Source organism: Limanda limanda, chromosome 2, assembly GCF_963576545.1.
Source record: "Limanda limanda chromosome 2, fLimLim1.1, whole genome shotgun sequence".
In the NCBI taxonomy this organism is placed as follows: Eukaryota; Metazoa; Chordata; class Actinopteri; order Pleuronectiformes; family Pleuronectidae; genus Limanda; species Limanda limanda.
The window spans coordinates 24,720,824-24,738,986 of NC_083637.1; the positions used below are offsets into that span (position 1 = coordinate 24,720,824).

Here is an 18,163-nt window from a genome sequence, read left to right on the forward strand (position 1 = left end):
AGTCGCAGCACCTCCGTCCCGGCAGGGGTCGCTGCCGCCGCTCAGCACAGGTCGGACAGTGACAGGAGCTCAGCTGCTGCGGAACCAGAGGAACGTGCTGTGTCTCCGGGATCCTGACACACACCAAACATGTTGCGAGTTACAGTCCGGGCCGACATGGGCTCCCTGTGGGTGCTGTTCTGCATCCTCTACTCCCAGTGCTGGACCGCGTCCTCGGATGTCATCGTCGTGGCCTGCGGCGGCTTCGTGAAGTCCGACGTGGAAATCAACTACTCGCTGATCGAGGTGAGAGTGCAAACGTCCCGGCTAGCAGCGAGCTAACGGCTAGCGGTTAATCGCAGCGAGCTAAAGGTTAGGTGCAGGCTGACGGTTCACTTGAATGAATGACACATTGGATAAAATGCCCATTAAACCACCATATGTCAACTCATTGAGCTTTCTGCAGCTATTAATGCGTTAGAGGTTTTATACGACACTTAGCTGCTCGCTATTGAGCTAATTCGTGTGTTTTCTGCTGGCAGTCACGGTGGAAAGAAAGCCCACTCAGGTTAATCAATAGACAACATGAGTGTTACACATGGCTGCTCGCTCTTCTTAAGCCCGGGGGTGAGGAAGACGTTAAGTGCTGGTCATCACTGCTAATCCCTGCTCATTCACAGGCTCCCACTGATTCGCCATTTGGTGTAATCAGTGGAAAGAGCTAAATCCCAGCAAGACTGCTCCTCATGTTGATGATAGCTGATACACGTGTGTCCATTTAACTCAGAGGTCAACACTGACTAGTCTTCCAGCATTTAATGAATTGTAGTATGATCAACCCGTGTCCTCTTTCATTCACAGATTAAACTGTACACCAAACAAGGATCCTTGAAATATCAAACCGATTGTGCTCCCATCAATGGCTACTTCATGATCCCACTCTACGACAAGGTACGGTAAACATTAACTCCAGTATTTTACTCCTCAGACCCGGTTCCTGATTTTAATCCCTGTCTATCTTTTTATGCAGGGAGACTTTGTTTTGAAGATTGAACCTCCTCTTGGGTGGAGCTTTGGTAAGACGCTCACAGCTGCACCCTCACAATTCACACATTTGTAAGCTCCTTTCAGACTGAACTCCGGATAATCTGCGGACATCCTCTGGAGGGGCTGTGTGTGAGAATGCCAAACTTATATTTAAAAGAAAAGATAGAGTTTTAAGTGATAAGTGCGGCCGCTGGTGTTACACCTGTCTCGTGCCTGCCGCGCCACCTCTCACCTTTCCAATTCAAAGATTGGAGATGGATGTATGGCCATCTTGAAAGAAAGACCCGACCTAATTGTGCGAACATTCTCCAGAGTTCATGTCTGAAAATGACGTAATAATGCCAGCTGTTGCTAGAGGTTGTTTGCATCATCCATGTACTCTTTTAAATGTCTGATTTTTAAATCTCACCAGAGCCTACCAGTGTCGACCTCCATGTGGATGGAGTCAGTGACATCTGCACCAAAGAGGAAGACATCAACTTCATTTTCACCGGCTTTTCAGTCTTGGGAACGGTGAGATGTTTTTCGGAGTTTCTTCCCCTTTAACTTGACTTGAAGACCATTCAAAATTTAACTGTACAAAAAACGGTGGTTATATCTCAACAATTTCACTGATGTCTAAAAGTCTTGCAGCTTCATGCATTGCAAAAGAGTGCTCCGGTGTTTGACAGAATCAGTCCCTCACACATACATCAGCTTTTCAGATCTTTCAGTTCTTATTTACACACCAGATTAAGGTGTTTAGATAGTGTATCCACCCTCATACAAGCCTTTTCTTGCTTTTTCTTATCACAAGTGTTCTCTTGCTATTGTGTCACGTGTTTAACCTCTTAATGTGCTGTGTCTCGTTCAGGTGCTGAGTAAGGGCCATCTCCTGGGCCCCGCCGGAGTAGAAGTCAAACTGAGCCGAGAGGGAACAGCAGAGAAACTCCAGAGTGTTGTCACACATCCGGGAGGAAAGTAAGTGACTTGCACCATTCTGTTCAATGGATGTGCACAGGTGCTTCTGCAGTAAACACCTGAACATTAAAATATGTCATGGTTTAAGACCTTTCTTTTGTTTGGTCTTGCTAACACAGGTACACCTTCCTCAAAGTACTCCCTGGAACTTATGACATCACAGCTTCCCATCCCTCTTGGTCTCTGGAGCAGGTTAGTGTATTTGTTTCAGGAATTGCCTTTGCGACAAAAGCTTCTTAGTATGCACTCGAATCATTAGGTTACTGGGATGCTGCCAGATTCTTTGGCTTCTTGTCAGTTTTATCCTTTACCCGAGCTCTAATACCCAAATGTGATCATTAGAATAAGTCTGTGGGATGTTCATCTGTAATTCTGGAAAATATTTACCGATTTAAATATCTAGTTTGTCTTTGTTAAATATTTAAGTTTTCATGTTGTGGAAAATATTTTTTAAACGCTTAACAACTCTTATTTTTGTGCTTAAGTCCTGAGAAAATCGTTACACCAAAATTATAAGCTTACCGTTCTTTAACCCCTTTAGTTTACAGTCATAACCCATGTCTCTTTTAAATGGTACATCTTAATATTTGAATGGTGTTTGGAGGATATTGAGGGTTATTTTTGGTTCATAAAAGAGAATATTAGGCTTTTTTATGGAAAACGTTGGATTCATCTGAACTGATTCTGTGTCATCAGCTGTTGCAGTGATACAGAATTAGGAGGGTTTCAGTTTGGCCAAAGTGTCCCACTGGTGGGACACAAGGTTAAGCGAATATTAAGATACTAACTTTTACATCCACTGGTGTTTCCCCACTTAGAAATTAATCACAGCTAGATTCCTGTTGTCATTAGTCATACACAAAAAGAATGAAAAACTTCTGTAGGGGATACAAATTAAACTTAAATTAACTACCTCATTATGATGATTTCGACTGAGATTAGTAAAATCAGACCTGTGTGTGTGTGTGTGAAACATTATTTTCACCCTCAGTCTTTAATAGCACTCTGCTGGCTGCCAACATATCACAGTCTCTGTCGGACTGGTGTCAATGCTGTAGAGACTGCACAATCTCAGTGGTCTTTTTAATTTGGCATCACCTTGGTATAAAAAAGTCATTATCCACCCATTATCCCTTTCAGGTTAGCAGATTTTAAAACTCGTAATCTACTCCTGCAGTAATTAACTTGCTCATGACCGTGTCATTATTCTGACTCTTCGCTGTAACGTTCGTTGTGACCTCTGCCTTCCTCCGATAGAGCTCAACCTCGGTGCACGTCTCCAATGCCAATGCCCTGGCCGCAGACCATCTGGTGGTTGGAGGCTACGATGTCTCGGGGGAGGTCCGCAGTGATGGAGAGCCCATGAAAGAGGTCACCTTCCTGCTGTACTCGGCCGCAGTCAGGAGAGAGGTAAACGCATTAATATAGAAACTGAGGAGGTGAATTAGATGAAGTCGTCATACTGCTTCTCTAATCTATCCTTTTATTGTTATAATTTCTACTGCTCTTTGTCTTTCTCAACTATCATAGAATCTCGTTTTTTTTCCGAAAACAGACAAAATCAGGATTTTTATTCTCAGGAGAATATCAAATTGTATTTTGATTCTTTGTTTTTTTACTAGAGAACAGTGATGATAAGTGTTGATGGACTGAGTGGATTGTGTGTTGTGATTTGAAGGATGTTACTGGCTGCAACATGACCCCAGTGGAAGGGGCAGATCCTGGGGACAGCGCCCTGGTCTACCTGTGCAGCGCTCTGTCCAGAGAAGATGGCGTCTTCGTCTTCCCCTCTCTGCCCAGCGGAGAGTACACAGTGGTGAGGTTTTTTTAATGAGATCAAAGTGACCTGGCTTACCTGCAGGAATTATGTCCTGTGAGTCTCTCATGCTTTGGTAGGCCTCTGTTTGCAACTTCCCCTGGTTTGAGTTCTAATGACAACTGACAGCTACCATATGTTCTTTGTCATGTTTAGAAGGGTAGGGTGAGGTGAAGGGTATTCAGCTGCAACATGCAACTTCACCACCAGGTGTCACTAAGTTCTACACACTGAACCTTTAATGTAAAACTACAGTAAACTTGACAAAGACGGAATCAACTAGAATCCCCTCAGTAATAGAGCTGTCAATTGTACTCCTATTTCATTCCTTATCATTTCTAGTATTCAAATTATAAAACGTTTTAATGATTTGGAATACAATTTATCTAAGTAAATATAATATATTATTATAAATACATATCTTTATACAATTTACACACTTAAATATTTTTCTCTCTAATTCTGCTTCTGTGAACTTCTTCCCTTCAGGTGCCGTTCTACAGAGGAGAAAGAATTACATTTGATGTTGCACCGTCCAGGATGAATTTCAAGGTTGAGCACAACAGTTTGAAGCTTGAGGTGAGGCATAACACTATCTCCATCGATCATGTTTGAACATTTAAACAGTTAGATTTAATATCAGACATGTAACTTCACCTTGACGCGCTGTCTCTGTCGCTCCTCTCAGCCAATCTTCCGAGTCATGGGCTTCTCCGTGACAGGCCGAGTTCTCAACAGTATCGAAGGGGAGGGTGTAACAGACGCTACAGTGTCCATCAACAACAACATCAGAGGTAACGGTACAATAGGAATCCACACTAACAAAGCAACAATTAAACAACTTGAAAATCGTGGAAGTGCATTGAGTGTTTTTAACTAAACACGTTTTCACACTCTGTCCTCGCAGTCATCAGCAAGGAGGATGGTTCTTTCCGGCTGGAGAACATGACAGCTGGTACCTACACCATACGTGTAAACAAGGAGCTGATGTTCTTTGAGCCAATCACAGTGAAAATTGCCCCCAACACACCTCAACTCCCTGACATCATCACAGCAGGGTATTTCATTTTATAAAAATATCGAATTATAAGTAATTGCAGAAAGTAAGCTTTAGTGCTGTCAGTTGCCACATTGCTAAACAAGCCGTGTATTGTCCCACACCAGGTTCAGTGTTTGTGGCCAGATCTCCATCAGCCGCCTGCCTGAGGGCATGAAGCAGCAGGGTCGCTACAAGGTCACCCTGACACAGCAGGACCAGGACAAGACGTCCAGCCGGACCGTCGAGTCCGACCCTCAGGGGGCTTTCTGCTTTCAGGCCAAACCTGGAGACTACAGCGTCCATGTAAGACTATAATACCAGCTAACAGTACTGATGGTTGCTGAGATTCTAGGATGACATTCTCTGAATTAAAACCTTATATAACATATCATTTCAAATTTAGTCTACATCTGTAGACACTGATGAAATGGACAATAGGCTGAGCTGTACCTCTTTGTATATTCAGAAATGCTCTAGAATAATTAAATATCATGCTATACGGTTTTAAGACTGCATTGGGAGAGATGTAGCTGATTCCAGTGTGTATGAAGTAGTATTAGAAACACTTGGTTTTCAACAATATAACTTTGCCTCCACTCCCGTGGGTTAAGGTGTCTCTCCCTGAGGCGGAGGTGAAAGCAGGTCTGGCTCTGCAGCCTCAGGCCCTGGAGGTCTCCCTCGTGGACCGGCCCCTCACTGACCTCCTCTTCACCCAATTCATGGCTTCAGTCTCTGGAAAAGTCTACTGTCTAGGTAAGGGCATAGTTACATATCGCCTGTATTAATAAAACAGACTTGTGGGATTTGATTTGACGCAGATTCAGCCCAGAAGAAATTTTAAATCTATGGTTTTGTCTTTACACAATCTAACCTTTTGTCTTCTTGTTGACCTCTAGCGTCCTGTGATGACCTCTCAGTAACCCTGCAGCCAGTGAGTCGTCAGGGAGAGAGAAAGGCGGTGGCTCTGTCTGGCAGCGATGACATCCTCAACTTCTCATTCGACAACGTTCTGCCTGGGAAATACAAAGGTCAGGACTTGATTAATACTTTTCATTGTTGTACCTGTGCGTGGACCGATATTAAGGGTGTGTGTACTTGCTTTTGTGTGAGGTGATTGACAAATTGCTATTCGAACTGGTAGTTGTAGTCTGTCATGTGAGTAATAACCATGTCCGGTCTGCAAAGTTTTGAAACTAAATCCCACGATTTCTACTGATCTATCCCTTTGTTTCTCAGCACGTTGAATTAGTTAGCTCCGACATAACTTGGTTATAAACAGTTAATGCAGGAAAATGAAGCTGTATTTTCACATCATAAATCAAACCCCCAACAAATGACCCCACAAGGTTGTTCTCTTTTGAGAGGGTTAGTAGCTGATGGTTGGTATTTGTTTGCTTGTCAAAGACCTGTTTAAGGTTATACTATACCTGTGATTGTTTTCAGAGATGGTAACAGATGTGTACTCGGGCTACAACTTTGTAACCTGTGCAACATCTGTAGAACCAGTGTGCAAAGAATGTACAGCCCTGTCAGTAATATCTAGGACTCAGTAGAGCCCCTACAAATCAGAGAGAAGAAGTTGTAAGCATTTTTTTTTTTCTTGTTCTAGAAGAGCCTCATAATTTATGTGGAGCTTGAATGCATAGTCAGCACACAGCTTTGGACTGCAAGAAGTCAGAGCAGGGGCAGTAAATAAACTGATTCCTCCACCGCTTCAGAATCCATGAAGAAATCACAGTAATTATTCCCTTAACGACTGTGGGAAAATCAATTGGTAATTACCGTCCTTCGATCATAATTGGGTTTTTAGCAGCAGCTATTTGGAAGCTCATATTATTTAGCTGTTGTTTCTGCACCTTATTGTGCCACATCTATCTCCCTCACTGTTCAATACACACGATCTATGTGTGTGACTACAAGTTAACTGCACACACAGCATCTTTCGAGCACATTTACTCAGCTTGTTGTGTTGTCAGGCCAGAGTTGTGCAAGAAGTGTTCTTTCTTCAGCATTTGCTTGAAGGAAATAATTAGGATCCTGAGGAAAGACTCAACTTCCACTGATTGAGGCAGCTTAGGTTTTTTTACTCTGGTGCAAGTCTGACAGGTTTAATCCTTTACAACAAATATTAACTCTTTTGTTACTTTTTCTTTCTCTCCTCTCAGTGAGTATTTCGCAGGAGGAATGGTGCTGGAAAAACAAGTCCATTGAAGTGGAGATTCTGGATTCTGACGCCTTGGGGGTTGAGTTCAGACAGATTGGCTACATCCTGCGCTGCTCTCTCTCCCATGCCATCACTTTGGTTAGTAATCAGTAACTTGACCACAGAACCAGTACCTGGTGTGTGTTATTTTTGTGATTCTAACTGTGTGTTTTCCTGCACAGGAATTCTTCCAAGATGGCAGCAAACCTGAGAACGTCGGCATGTACAACCTTTCTAAGGGCGTGAACCGCTTCTGTCTCTCCAAGCCCGGTGAGGTTCACTCTCCTCACCTCTCATTAGTTAAACATAGTGTGAATTAGCATATTGAGAAAAGAAAACATCAGGGTACCAACTGTTCCCCCGAGTACAGTTAGAGCACAGTGCTTTGAGCCAAAAGGTCTGTGTCAGACTTACCTAAATATAAAACTGGAGCAAAGTAATTAATCAACTAAAAATGGTTTGTGCAGGTGTTTACAAAGTCACCCCTCGCTCCTGCCATCAGTTTGAACAGGACTTCTACACCTACGATACGTAAGTAACCACATGCTCTGTCCATTCATTTCTGGGTTAAAGGAGTCATCCTCCCTCCATACATTTATGTAAAGTAATGAATGTTGACCTGTGTCTAACAGCTCGGCTCCCAGCATCCTGACCCTCACTGCAGTGCGGCATCACATGACTGGGCTCATCACCACTGACAAGATTCTGGACGTCACAGTGACCATCAAGTGAGACTCGTCATGGCTGTGCTCACTTTTCTCTGACATTCACTAACATTCATTGCTGAGCATAAATCTAAATGACTGGCTTTTTTTTTTTTTTTTGCATCTGCCCTTCCTCTGTCAGGTCGTCCATCGAGAGCGAGCCGGCGCTGGTGCTGGGTCCCCTGCGGAGCCTGGAGGAGCAGCGGCAGGAGCAGCAGCTGCAAGAGATTCAGCTCCGCCGCCAGGAGCGGGAGCGACGTGCCGCCGAAGAGGAGGGAGGGGCGAGGGATGACAGCCCGCCAATCCAAGAGAAGGCTGATGAGCTGACAGGCCCATTCCACTATGATTTTTCCTACTGGGCCAGGTCAGTTACTCAGGGTTTTCACTGCATTTTATCATCTTTACACTTATCGAATTCACAAGGTTGAGCTCTGCAACACTTCAGTTCACTCTAGAATGAACCTATATGGTACATCCTGCCTCTGCCTGCTGCACCCCCCCTCACCTGAATCCTCACAAGGATTCGTTGCTGTTGTGATTGTGTCTGAGCAGAGAACCTCCACCACCCCAATTGAATTAATGTAAAGATACAGTGAGTAAATATTGACTGTACATGACTGTGCAGGGCCGGAGAGAAGATCACTGTGACTCCCTCCTCCAAGGAACTGCTGTTCTACCCACCTGAAGTAGAGGCCACTATCACCGGAGGTAAAATTCGTCACACACATTCTAACAAATCTATAAAGTTTGTCTGTTTACCTGTCTTTGTTAGAGCAGCTTTTTAGGTATTTTGTTTGTATGGTTATAATAATGTATCTCTACCATCATTGGTTACACAGAGAAAGTGGAGAAAAATCGACTGAAACCATAAAATCCCTGATATTCTGTATCATGAAAAACAAGCAACCTGAGGACTCATCACACTCTCTTCTCTGACAGAGTCCTGTCCAGGACGGCTGGTGGACATCGCAGGACGTGCAGGTCTGTTCTTGCAGGGCAAAGTCTCACCGGAGCTTCAGGGTGTTGGGATCTCCATCACTGAACGAGGAGCCTCTGCTCCTCTCATTACTGTGGCCACTAACGAGGAGGGATCATACAGGTAGGTGAACCTAGTCCTTAAAATAGGAGATGAAAAGTGTGTAAAGCTCCTGGGTTGATGCCTTTATCTGACAGTAATGGCTATCTTCAAGTTCTCATATGAGTAAAAGTGCTTAGCAGGTCATTATACACTAAATGGTGAATCCATTAATACATTAGGGCCAGAGCAAGTGTAGACACAGCAGTGACGTGTGGGCTCTAGTTAAAGCTCTGGTCCTAAAATAATTTGCTGTTCAGGCCCAGAGAGTTGAGATGGGTTTTAAACGGCTCTGTTAAAGGAGGTCAGCCAAAGAGATAATTAAATCTCAGTTTGTGCCAGAGAAACCAACGGGATCTTGCAGCCTGGTTAAAAAGAGCCTGATGCTAAACACTGCAACACAAGAGTAACGAGGCTGAGAACTGCATCATGAAATCTGTATTATAAACTTTATATCTCCATTGTTTATTACGTATCTTCTGTTGTTTTGATTGATTCAGCCAAAAAAATTCGGATGCAATACAACATGCCAATAAATGATAAGGGCTGGAAATAGAGCTTTGTTTGGGATGCATGGCAGTGCAATGGCTGTTTATCCGGTATAAACGTATTATAAAGATTATTCTACTGCCATTGTTTCTATGAAAAATTAAAAAATTCACTCATCACTGGAAAAATCATTCTAACCCATAAGGCAACAGGATTGAGATAAATATGTTCTTTGACCTCCAGCTGTTCATGACATTCAGGACAATATGTTGTAAATGTGAGCTGAATGTAATGGATGCAGCGTCACATCCAATTAATACAAACATTACAGAAATCGTTTGGCTTAATTCAAACCGTACCTGACTTTATGATTTTATGACAACAATTATTCACTGTTAACAAAATAAAAGTCCCGAAATACTATTATATGCTGCATAACACTATTCTCGTTCCATTTTACTACCCATTCAATTTTTGGTGCAGAATTATTTTTTCACTCCGTTTAACATTGTGAGACAGGGTGTTTTTGACTATTTTCCCAGAGAATAATGTTTGGATCTTGATGAGAGTTGTGTTTTCTGTCATTTCATTATCAGAGGTTATTCTCATTTATTTGGGATTAAATGCTCTATTAACTTAAAATTGTGTACAGTCTGGTACCTTTATGTTTTCTTCAATTCTCCCAACATTTTTTGTCTCTGAATCAAATGTTTGATGGTCACAATTCATATCGTAGCTGGTTGGCCTGGCTTAAAACTCTTTTAATTAGGACTTTCTGAAACATGGAGAAAATGAATGGGAATGTACTGCCGTGCTGAAAGTGGGGGTGCCACAGTTACGCTTCATAATAGCTTTATTTATAGACATGTAGCTATAACCACTATACTTCTCCTGTCTTTGCTCCAGTGTGGGTCCACTTCACAGCGACCGGCAGTACGACATTAGTGCCAGCAAAGAGGGATTCGTTCTGAGTCCTGTGGAGGGAACTCAAGGAGATTTCAAGGCGTTCGCTTTGGCTGGTGTCACCTTCAAGGTACATGAGACCACACTCCTCACTCACATAGGTATCGCATCCCAGTAATCACCAGCCACTTTAACACCCACATTAGTTAGCTGATGCTTTCACCTTCACCATCTTTACAATTAAAGCTCATTGTTCCCATTTGCTGCTCTCTCTGATAATCAGGTTTAAAGCGAACGAAGAATGACATGACGAAAAGCCCCTGTTAGTTCCTGCTGAATGTTTTCGTAAAATATAATTAGGAGAAAATACCACTGATGATAGTTGAATCGGTTTCTGCTTTGCTATGTGTCAGTGCCTCGCCTTTGTGCTGCCTTTGTTAAAAGGGTCCGCAATTATCTGCAGCTACCATGAGATCCTGGCACAAATGATCAGTGTCTGTTTCCCTTTCAGCCTCTGTGTCACAAACCGCTTTGAACTCGTCTGTGCAGCATTTATAAAGAGTTGTGTGTCCTTGTTTATCCTTCTTTTGTAAATCTTATCCGAAACGGAACATCAGAGACACTAAACTCACCTGTCAGCCTGATTGTGCCCACGACTCTACAATCTGCCTCTCGCACTTGAGCCATGACTGAGATATTAAATGATTTTCAAGATTTGTCTGCGCGAGTTTTGCTCCATTTAATCTCTATAAACATATTCTTCATGTGAATTTGCAGATAGTGTAAGTAAGGGATGAGATTTTGGGGCCGGAAATCAGTTTCGTGTTTGAGCAGGATTTGTCTGTGTGTAGAGCAAAAGAGCCTTAACACTCTGACTGAAATGCATCAGCTTCATTCATATACAGATGGCTGTTTATAGAGATTAGTCAAAATGTTGTCTGGACCTAAAACACCTAAAAAAAAGTATCACTGTTTGTGTTTTGCTTTGAGAAACGCTCAACTCATGGATAAAAGCAACTAAACGGCAGCGTTTTCCTCAGACTGAATTCAATGAATAGCAGTAACAGAGACACACTTGCATTTGCATGAAGGTCGATCTGGAACGCAACAGATTCCGAGTGAAGGGTACACAAACTACAGAGTGAAATATATTTTTTCTCGTTTGAGAAAGAACTTCAGTGCGTGCCACAATTTCAACTGAAAGAATGAGGTTTGACTGCGTGGATGATGAAAACGTAATGGACCATAGCATGAGCAGGCGGCACATAGCGCTGCACACACCAAGTTATCTTATCTTTTAAATGTTTTGTGAAAAATGCTTTTGTTCATTATGAAACTGTGGCAGGACAAATGAGAATATGGCAGGTCGACACAGTCGAGATAATCAATGGGAAACACTGAGTTAGACTGTAAACAATGAATGAGGAATGGAAGACGGATCCACTGTCTACACCAGAAGCCCCAAAATATTGTCCGTTGCCCCCAGAGGGAAATTCAGATGATAGATGATGGTGGATAGATAGTCAAGTCAAGTATTTGTCAAATCATGATGTGAGCTCTAACACATTCTCTCTTTCACTTCTTCATTAGATCAGATCAGAGGACGGTCAGCCCCTCTCTGGGGTCCTTCTGTCTCTGAGTGGTGGACAGTTTCGGTCCAACCTTCAGACCCAGGACACTGGCCTGCTCACTTTCAATAACCTGGTAGGGATCCAGCTTCTGCTTTCACCTTTGTACTTTCTTTCTGTGGTGTAAGATATCAGTCCTCCAAGCTGTAAAGCTGACCGTGAGGTGTTTTGATCTGTGGTGTGCTCTAGCTAATGTGTCTTGACTTGCTCACTGCTCTTGTATCCTCAGAGCCCCGGCCAGTACTATTTCAAACCCATGATGAAGGAGTTCCGCTTTGAGCCGGCATCTCAGATGATCTCTGTGGAGGAAGGTCAAAACCTCAGCATCGATATAATCGGCATTAAGACAGCGTACAGGTAAACAAATGTACCATAAATGGCCATTTCCTGTTTAGTTGGGGTTACCATCTTTACTTTGTCACTCTATTGTAAAGTATTATGCAAAAGTTTTAGGAAATACAAGTTCAAGGGATGGTTTAAAGAACGGTGCCATGTTATGATATGATGACATAATAAACTTACTAAACACAGGAAACAGATTAAGGCCTTAATCAATCCTGGACCTGCCTTTAAAAGTAAAGAGAAATCATCTTGGAGAACTAGTCCCATTTCTTCAGTTTTTAGTCTGCCTCAGTATCTTCTTGTAATCCCACACTGACTCCTTGAGGTTGAGCTCAGAACGGCCTGACCATCTGTTTCAGGCTTAATGTCAAGGTACAGAAGAGATTTTGGTCTGATAACAAACTTCCCTAATAAGCAGGATTAGAATCTAAATGTTGTTAATTCCTAAAACTTCTACACAGTATTGTTTTCTTACCTGCTAGCTGTTGCAGTTCGTTGAATCCCGAAACGTCCCCTCCACACTTGTCTTTTCATCGTCTTGCACCCTTGTCCCCAGTTGCTACGGAGCAGTGCAGTCTCTGAGTGGGGATGCGGAGCGGGACATTTCCGTGGAGGCGGTGGGTCAGGGAGAGTGCAGCCTCTACAACGAGGACACGGTCACTGATGAGGAGGGACGCTTCAGACTCAGGGGTCTGCTGGTGAGGATGCTTAAAACTGTTCTAACTAGAATGAACTGTATCACACTGGTCTGGTCATCAACCTGTGTCTGGTGAAAGAGGCTGGTGACTGGGCTGGTGCACTAATTTGTCTAATCAGCATTTGGCATTGCATGAATAATTGCCGCTCTGTTGCCTTGGTCCTTTTACTGGAAATCTTAATGTTTCTCTGCAGCCGGGTTGCACCTACCTGATTCAGCTCCGCCCTGAAGGCAACGACCACATCGAGAGGGCGCTACCTCAACACAGAGCTGTAGAGGTAAGAAGCAAAAGATCCACACTGCTGTCCAGATGTGCAAACTGTCCTTCAGCTTTTAGAGAATTCAAGATAACTTAAAATAATTTGCTACAAATTATATATTAGGAGGAGCAATTCTAGAAAGAGTCTAACCTCACTATCTGTTTCAATGTATTGGAGAACCTAAATGCAACATTCAGCTAACTAGGCAAATTGTTGATGATGCAGATATTTATATTTAGTCATTCTTATGTTTGCTCAGTGTTCAATTGGATTTAGCAAACATGCAAGGAGAAGTTTGGAATCTCACAGTGAAAGGCAAATTAAAAAAGCTGATCTTTTGACTATTGGTTAATTGTTTCTGTTCTGTTGCTAGTTTCAGTCTCTGGAATGTTCGGATGAGCTGTTCTTTATGTCAAAAAGTCAACTGGTTGATCCAAACAAGTGTTTTGGGGGAAATTGTGAGGGACAAAGGTTTTTTTTTACATTAAACTGAATGAGCAAGTAATAAACAATGGATAGATGCATCTATAATGAAGATATTTATTAGTTGCTGCCCTAAAATGCATGTTGTACAAGATAAACTATAGAAGGCATTTTTTTGCTTAGATGTCACAGAATCATAAATATTGTCTGAGCACTTTAACAATGTCTCATCCATGTGATCCTAAAGCTCAAGGTCAGAGTTCATTCTTGACTTCGATGACTGTGTTACGATCAGAGAGCTCCCGAATGGCCACTTAATGCACCTGAATGTGAAATTGCTTCCTACGCTGATGTTTCCACAGTCAAGACCGAACTTTGAACCTCCACTTGAATATAAAGAGCAGATATCCAGCCTGAACAATAACATATTGTAATTCTGTAGTCCTTTCCTTTATGTTTTGAGCTGCAGTAACACAGTCATGAATACTTTAGTAATTGAATTGTAAAATGACTGTGGGAACCCTGTGATTGTGTCTCATCAGCAGCCTTATCACATGTGCCCTTTTCCATAGGCAGAACAAAAGCAGCGATAATCCTGTTGCAAGTTAAAACCTCTCGGTTCATAATTTGAGTTTGTCTGAATAGTGCAGGCCCCCTAATCTCTCCTGCAAGACTGGAAATGCCTTAATTCCACTTAATTCTCTGTTATTATCGCACTGTGTGACTTGTACGGAGCTTTCTCCCGACATTATTAGGAGTTCAAGGTTGTATCTGTTCACTCAGCTCAGTGTGTTCACTCTCAGGTCGGCAGCGATGACATTGAAGGGGTGAACATCATCGCCTTCAGACAGATCAATCAGTTTGACCTCAGCGGGAACGTCATCACGTCACCTGAACACCTCCCAACACTGTCGGTACGACTGATTCTCCTTATGTTACATTTTATAAATCTCTGAATCTTCCCTTCAGTGGTCACATGGTTGAAGTTTTTACTCACTTTGTTTCTTCTATTTTCTCTTCTTCTGGTGTGTGCAGGTGAAGCTGTATAAGAGTGACAATATGGACAATCCGATCAACAGCGTCTCTTTGGGACAGTCACTCTTCTTCCACTTCCCTCCTCTGGACAGGGACGGAGAGGTATCAGCTTGTAGTCATTAATCCAAAAGTCAGATTTTTTCTAATCGACATTATTCACCGGTTATTCACGGCAGAGTAGTGGTGGGTAACCCCCCAAAAAACTGCGAAACGGATATAAAACATGATTTCTATGAATTCACAGGTTAAATTAAATCACATGGGCGTCCAGCGGGTCAGAGCCCAAGTCTATAATTTTTTTTATAGATCTATAAGTCAGAAATTCAAACAATTGTGCAGTTTTCTTAAAATCTAATCACCTCAGCTTATATGAAGCCTAGTCAGGTGCAAGGACTTGAATCATTGTGAAAGCCTGCAACACTACCTTTGACCATTTCAGTGTTAAGAGTTATGTGAGTGAAACAGAAAACAAGCCATCTAGTACATCAAAGGATGACATAAAAACAACATTGGTCAGTGGTGAATACGTCCTCAATGGCTTTGCTGCTTGTTAATCAAAGTTTGAGCTTTTCATAGTCACAAGGTAGCTCAGCACGTTGCCAAGAAGGAAGCACATTGTCAGACGCAGGTGCTGCAGCTGACCACAAAAACGAAAGGAAAAAGGAGGCCGTCACCCGATTAGTGTGGGTGACTGTGTATGTAGCATGTGTGTCTGATCACGGGTTATAGGTTGAGTCACGGGACGGGTTTGGATTTGACTGGAAGATAATTGTCGGTCGGGTCCAGGTGCAGGCGTTTTTTGCAAAAATGGACCCTTGCACGACTACGATTCATATCTTAATGAGCTTTTATGGTTCACTAAATCTATCGATTGCTTTAGACTTAACTGTGACCCGGGACATGCTGCTGTTCGATCTAAAGTCATCTCTCTCCCCGTCTCCTCCAGACCTACGTTCTGATGCTGTACTCCACACTGTCCCGCTCCCAGTATGACTTCACGCTGCCCCAGGTCTCCTTCACCTCCAGCGGATACCACAAGCACATCACGCTCACCTTCAACCCCACTGTAAGAAACGGATGGTTTTGTTATAAAACCAAACTGAGTTATATCTGCTGTTCTCTGTAGCAGCCTCTGCTCTGTTTCCCTTGCAAAGACAAAGAACAACAGGAGTCACGACGAGGAGAGAAACAGTATTGATTGGGTTGTTGTCTCATCCCTCATTGTGTTTATATATAAATGCCTCTGTGTGTTTCCCACAGCGTAAAGTGCCTGACCAGGATATTGCCCAAGGCTCCTACTTAGCTCTGCCCCTCACTCTGCTGCTCCTGTTGGCAGCATACAACCACGAGAAGGTAAAATCCTGCTCCACACTCGATGTGCATAGAGCTCTGTCCTACTCGACTATTGCATTTCTGATTCCATGAAGTTGGTATAAAATTCACTGGACTTTGGCCTTATTATGGCAAATCCTAAAATTTAAATTGAGATGAAGCATCATTTAGATTTCATGTAATCTAATCAGTTCTTATTTATTCATTCATTGTCATTAGTCTCTCTCTGAACTTATTGAGCAAGGTGTTTTTACAGTACTTTGAAGTATCCTGAAATGTTCTATTCCACAGTGAAAATGTTGGACTTTACTTTGAAAAATCTCTTAATCTATACAGTAAATATGTTGGACTTTACTTTGTAAAATCTCCAAATCTATACAGTACAAATGTTTGATAGGCATAAATGGCCTAATTATTCAAGGGTTTATATATTAACATTTCAAACTTATAAACTGCATGGAGGTCTTTAGTTTGATGCCCTTTGTCACCTCTCTCTCTCTCGCAGGTGATCCCGCTCCTGCTGCAGTTCGTGAATCGTATTCAGGGAGTGAGGAGCATGAGCCAGGTCAGCGCAGACAACGCTGCTCTGGATGAAGCCAAACGTCAGGCCAAGAGACAGAAAGCGCGGCGCACATGAGGACCCACTTCAGACCACACCTTTGTCTGCTAAACAACACGCCAGCTCCCATAATCCTCAGCAAACACTGGGACTTCCCCAGTAGCTGTGGCTAATTATGGGCGCTAGTAAACTGTTTAGCCCACGAAAGATGTGATTCGGCCCCAAGTTGAAGCTCAACATAAAACCACTCGAAGCGCATTACCACACCTCATCAGCCAATCAGGTTCACTGAACTGAAAGCTGACATTTTACAGGTTTTTATTTTTTTTTCCTTTTGAACCTTTTTTTCCACAACACTCATTGTCGAAGTTTTGAGAATATTTGATACAATATGAGCCATTTTTATACATTTGTAATTTATCTAGATCTGCTAAAAATCTGTTGTGTTTTGAAAGCACTTCCTTGTGATGTTTGTCCTAACCTGGTTTAGGATCAGTTACTGTGGATAACCATGTCCAGAACACGGCTGAACTCAATACGATTTAATCAGAACTACCAGGGATTTGTGAACAGGTTTTATTTAGACACTATAAAACTTTTCACAAAACGTTAAACAGGTTGACAACGGCTGATATACAACCTTAAGATTTTAGGGCCTGGTCACACATGAATCAAATCTCAGCATCGTGATGTTCCCTTTGAAGCTGCATGTATGTGACCAGGACCTAAAACAACATTTCACAAGCTCAAAACCTTTTTTGTCCCAACGTTGAACCATTGACTTGATCTTGAACTGCTTTGAAAGCTATAATGCCATCACCAATAAGCGACTGTATGACTGCTATCTGTGTGTGAAGGACCGCCAAAGATGTACCATCTACCATTGGCAACCATGTTACTTTAAAGTAAAACACCCACAGGTCATAGAAATGCGCTTCATCCACTCCTGATGGTGATTTATAAGCTGTTCAGTGCGATGCAAGATTGACTTGTTTCTCTTTTGGCTCAAGAAAGTGACAGTGGATAAGATGCTGGAATTGTGGGTAACATGGGGGGGTGGTGGGGGGGGGGGGATATGGGGGCTTACTGACATTGATTAATTTATTAACAGAAGTCTAATCAGATGTGAATGTCTTACCAAGTGTGTGTGTTTTTTTGTTTTTTATGATATTCTGTCAGATGAAGTGTGTGATGGACGACACGGTGAAGTAACATTTAAAATCCCCACAGAAGTAAAAAAAAAACGAGTGCGAACATCTACAAAGCGATGGTCGCGACCTTGAGTTAAACTCTGAGCAATAAGACAGAATCTTACATTTTCTGAAGCTCGCTGTCTCACTGCTCTGCTGTCGGATGCTGTGGAGCTTAATTATTTCCCTGCATTGGATTGGTGCGCTCAGTGTTGTGGCCGACACTCACTGAAAGATGAAAAGGCCACCGATTATTTACTGAGTTAAAAGATATTCCAATTAGTCCACATTTAGGGGGAGTTAATTAGTTTGGTGGGGATGGGAGGGGGAGGGGTGGGATTGTCATTCGCTCAGAATCAGAATCTACTTCTTCTTTTTCTTTTCTTTTTGAGATAATGAATAAAGTTTGACTTGAAAAAAAGTGGATAGTTTAATGGATTTGGCTCCAGGGGGCACTGTGATGCTAGACATTCATATTTTCA

At 42.5% G+C, this 18,163-nt stretch overlaps 1 protein-coding gene across 1 annotated transcript; it reads left to right on the plus strand.

The window, feature by feature from the left end:
- The first annotated feature begins 84 nt into the window (after window positions 1–84).
- Window positions 85–17,539, plus strand: nomo (nodal modulator). The gene is made up of 31 exons (XM_061083488.1): window positions 85–285; window positions 841–930; window positions 1,010–1,055; window positions 1,439–1,539; window positions 1,880–1,986; window positions 2,106–2,178; window positions 3,244–3,396; window positions 3,665–3,802; window positions 4,292–4,381; window positions 4,491–4,596; window positions 4,710–4,860; window positions 4,967–5,144; window positions 5,453–5,594; window positions 5,738–5,869; window positions 7,007–7,143; window positions 7,227–7,314; window positions 7,512–7,575; window positions 7,677–7,772; window positions 7,891–8,112; window positions 8,374–8,456; window positions 8,688–8,847; window positions 10,219–10,345; window positions 11,806–11,919; window positions 12,073–12,200; window positions 12,742–12,883; window positions 13,077–13,160; window positions 14,369–14,479; window positions 14,601–14,702; window positions 15,547–15,666; window positions 15,861–15,953; window positions 16,438–17,539. Exons 1-31 carry the CDS (start codon window positions 130–132, stop codon window positions 16,567–16,569), a joined length of 3,666 nt encoding a protein of 1,221 aa, XP_060939471.1. The 5' UTR covers window positions 85–129; the 3' UTR covers window positions 16,570–17,539.
- Window positions 17,540–18,163: the final 624 nt, after the last annotated feature.

Coding starts and splice junctions, on each gene's coding strand:
- nomo (XM_061083488.1), top strand. CDS start 130: ATGTTGCGAGTTACAGTCCGGGCCGACATGGGCTCCCTGTGGGTGCTG. Junction 931..1,009: donor TGATCCCACTCTACGACAAG/GTACGGTAAACA, acceptor CTTTTTATGCAG/GGAGACTTTGTTTTGAAGAT. Junction 5,870..7,006: donor TCTGCCTGGGAAATACAAAG/GTCAGGACTTGA, acceptor CTCTCCTCTCAG/TGAGTATTTCGCAGGAGGAA.